General features: G+C 37.6%; 1 protein-coding gene across 1 annotated transcript; it reads right to left on the bottom strand.

The window, feature by feature from the left end:
- Nucleotides 1–572: 572 nt before the first annotated feature.
- Nucleotides 573–3728, bottom strand: LOC116163855 (WD repeat-containing protein 63-like). Its single transcript, XM_031477985.1, has one exon. The coding sequence runs from the start codon at nt 3726–3728 to the stop codon at nt 573–575; it is 3156 nt and encodes a 1051-aa protein (XP_031333845.1).
- Nucleotides 3729–4250: the final 522 nt, after the last annotated feature.

Genomic DNA, 4250 nt, shown 5'->3' with positions numbered 1-4250 from the left:
TAGCTATCATTTTTAGCTTACGGATGACAAATATGCTTATGGACACCTTTTTCGATAGCTCGTCAACGTGTGCTGACCAATTCAAGTTTTCGTCAATTTTTATTCCCAAGAATTTAGCGTTAATATTTACTTTATTTATCTTAGTCGAGAATATTAATCTTTGTGTTTTCTCTGTGTTTAAGTTTAAGCCATTATTGTTGAACCACTCCTCGGCTTTAACTGACGTATGGAACAAGTAGGATTATATAACTAACGGGAGTATTTTAAAAAGAATGTCAATCTTAACTTCTGAAGTACCGAATTTATTTTTTAATAAAATTTTGTTTTCGAAGTATAAGAATTTCGATATGGATTCTTGGCGAAACACACGCTTTGTACAAAAATGTTCGCAAGCTATGAGCGTATAAGCAAAGTTTTTAGAATGTAGCTACCAATTTTAAACTTTTAATTATATTTGCATTTAATCAAAATTAAATATAACGCATTAACTTAATACCTTGAGTAATATACTAATTAACTGAAGTAAAAACATCGGAACATGGTACAATCCGTATAACGTCTGGAGAATCCTGTTACTCTATGGCTTGAATACTTTCTTGTTTGGAAATTGTAGGAGGCTTTGTCAGTTCTTTTTCCCGTAAGACTCTTTCTCGAATTATCCTACGTTTGTGATTGCAACGTTGATTATAACCGTCTAGTAATATTCGGCGTTCGCGTCCTGCCTTGGCCATTTTCAACCAGTTAAAAGTATATTGGTACGTATTATCGCTAACAAACTTTTCATACTTTTCCGCAATTCGTGTGTAACTATTAAAGTACACACTTTTATTGATAACGAATTCTCCACCTTTATATGGATCTACAGGACTCTGTGGCTTTTTCTGAACCGCGTCAGCAAACATCATCGCAACTGTATCTTCATATATCTTCGGGGCACTTTTTAAAGCATCTTTCAATTTTTCCTGCTTTCTAGTGCTTTCCTCTTTAACTTTTATTAATGGTAGCTGTTGCACCTCCAATAGAGAAGGATCTAAACCTCTTTTAGTTAACAACAACGTATTCATTCGTTCGACCTCCCTTTCTCGCCATTGTGCGTCTGCATTTATTCGATCCCGTTGTTTAACATTTATTGCCTCTTCTATCACTTGAACTGCCTTCTCATCTTGTTTTTTTTCTTCACCGGTAACCGACTTTGCCCTGTGACTAACTGATAACTCTGGGTTTTTAACATTCCATTGTTCATTCCATCGTACAATGCCCCGTTTTCGTTCAGCTTCTGCACAAAGTAATTGATAGAGGTGTGATAATTCCTTTTTATCTTGTTGGACAGTGTTATCCGTAAGAAACAATCTGAATGAACTGGTATAATCACACAATCCAAGAATTTGTTTCTCAAGAGGCAAAGGATGTGCGTGGGATCCAAGAGTCCACTTTCCGGATCGTAAAATGTTATATTGACATCGATCACTTCTGACCGTAAAATTCCATTGTTCAACATAACCATCAGATCTTGACATTCTAAATGCAGAATGGCGATTGGCAGTCCAATTTCCATGCGTGTATCGGCATGAACACTTCCTCCATATAATAGGCTTCCCTATAAACTCTAGCAGCCATAGTGCAAAAATTTTGCCTCCCACAGTTAAAACAACATCATCGTATGATGGGCATCTTTTTACGGATACTAATGGGCCATCATGGAACTTAACGAAATTATTTATTGTTGCCGTTTCTTTATTAACAATCTCATTTGAAGTGTAATCATACCCTTCCCACGTGATTATGAAGAAATCGCCTTCTGCACTACCTAAGAGATACTCGTTTTCAAGATCACGATTATCTTTTAGCTCAGCTTGAAAGTAAATCCGTTCATTTAGATCAAATTTGCGATTTGGATCACTGGGATGTTTTTGTACATACGTTGTAGCCGACTCTTGTTTTCCCACCACCATGAGTGGTAAATGGCGAGTGGTGTTTGGAGCAAAAACGTTAACTTTAAATATAGGTTTAAGTACCCTGTGAAATACTTTAAACGGAGACACATCGGTCATTAGCGCAGCTGGACGAGATTTAATATGGCGGTATTTCTTGTGAGCTGCAAGTGCGCCTGTTGGTGGTTTCCCACGTAAATCCCAAAACTGAATGGTCCCATCTAAAGACGTGGTGCTGAATTGTAAACTTGTCCTTTTTTCATCTTCCGAAATTCTCCTTATCTTTCCAGTCTTGTCTATCTCCTTAAATGGCGATATCCATGTAACTGCCGTAATGGCACTTATTGGAGAATACTGCAACTGAGAAACAACTGTGGCTCCAACAAACCGGCGGTTACTCGTGTTTTTCATCCATGACATCATCGAATGCATTCTTATTCGATATGCGTATTGATCGGCAGTCAAAATTTCATCCTCTTCTACTTGTTTTAATTTATTGGTGATGTCCCATAGAATAATTTGACCATTTACGCATCCGCCGACTAACAAATTTTCATCATATGGACAAAAAGACAACGAAGATACATCTCGGTGTATTTCCAAAAGGAGTTTAGGCATTAAATGGTCATCTATGCTCCACAAATGTACAGGAGTTATTTCAAATGTAGCACGATGAACTTCATCTACTTCTGATTTTCCATTAATATATAAACCAAGGGCCTTGTCCGCATAGCTTATGGCGACAATCCCTGTCCACATGGGATGCCAGCTTACGGCCGAAATTACCTTGCCTTTTTCGATACTATGCTGGTAGAAGGAGGAAAATTCTACCAAATGGAATTCTTGTGGTTTCTCTGGTCCAACTTCGTCTTTCACTAGTAACTTGTAATCGCTTGTAAAGAAGTCAATAGAACCATTTACGTAAATCGAATCGTCAAAGATGTTCATGGTATTTTGCGCGAAGTATTTTAAGTTTCGGATATACTCTTTGGTTTCTTTCGGAAGACTGTACGTGTACTGGTACTGGGTGGTCTCGTTTTTAGGATACCGGTAATCAGTTTGCGATGATGTGGCTGTCACAAATGGAGTAGCTTGAGCAACGGCATCAATTTTTCTTCGTATTACGTTGGTATAGGTAGATCGTAGTGAAAGTATTTCAATGTAACCGTCTTTCGCCTTTTCCACCGGTCTTACTTTGAAGTGACTTGGAGCAGGTTTAACGGGATATGAGGTTTCAATCTCAACTTTTATCAGAGGTCGATTAGCTTTATACATCATATCAGAGATTTCCGGTGCACTACCCTGTGCTCTCCAAGGTTTACTAGTTTTCAAAGTTGTATTATTTAATTTTTCGTTTCGTTCAGTTTTTACTTGACTAATAATATTGTTAGCCCTTTCTTCTGCCTCAATACTTAAGCAAAAGTAGTACTGATCTTCATCTTCACTCTCATCAGGTAAATATATAATTAAAATTGAGGGATTGGGAAATGTTAAAACTTCATTTTTTATTTTAAAAAATTCAGACGATTCATTAAGTTCAATGTTCTGCACTACTGCTTCCTTTTTAATATATTTCCACGGATTTTCTGAAGTAACATCTTCCCCGCATACACATTCTACCGCGCGTTGAGCATCTTCCGTTAGCACTAACTTTACTACACCTGGAAAAGCGAATGACGGTGATGAATACTCAGGTTCAGGAACCTTCCGTTTCACTCTTCTGTATTTACGTCTTTTAGGGAAAGGAATATCTTCTTCCTCGTTTGTTTGATCATCATCTCCAATGTATTCATTCATCGTTAATGTGGTCTGTTTAATTTACGAAGGCTGTCATACTACTGTCAGTGTAGCAAACTGACGTGATTTAAAAAATATCAGTAACCAAGGCCAAGGGACAGATGGTGGAACAACAAAATAGTATAAATCGACCTTTAACGAACTTACCAGGTGAAGTCCGATCACATCCGCGTCGCTTGAAAGAGAGGGGACCCGTAATAGAGAGCGCGCGCGTGAAGCAAATTGCGATCATACTGCCACCACCAGTGGCGCCCGCTCGGATATTACATTAGGAAATTACAATTTATTTATACTGCCATTATGGGTATGATTAACCAGTGTGTACAGTTCTCGGACATAATATTGGGTTCTTATTTGAATAGAGAGATAAAAAACGCGTAAAACGTTAAGCGCAATATTATTGAAAGTATACTTACATAAGTATGTGTATAACCACATATACCTTTAGGAAAATTCTGCACACCTCGTTTTTGAAGCGATCAAAACTGAAAAAGCGTAAATTGTAAAAGAGTATAATGTACG

The sequence above is a fragment of the Photinus pyralis genome, unplaced genomic scaffold, assembly GCF_008802855.1.
Source record: "Photinus pyralis isolate 1611_PpyrPB1 unplaced genomic scaffold, Ppyr1.3 Ppyr1.4_LG2, whole genome shotgun sequence".
NCBI lineage: Eukaryota > Metazoa > Arthropoda > Insecta > Coleoptera > Lampyridae > Photinus > Photinus pyralis.
The sequence above is the reverse complement of the archived record's forward strand: the minus strand, read 5'-3'. Positions and strand labels throughout refer to the sequence as shown.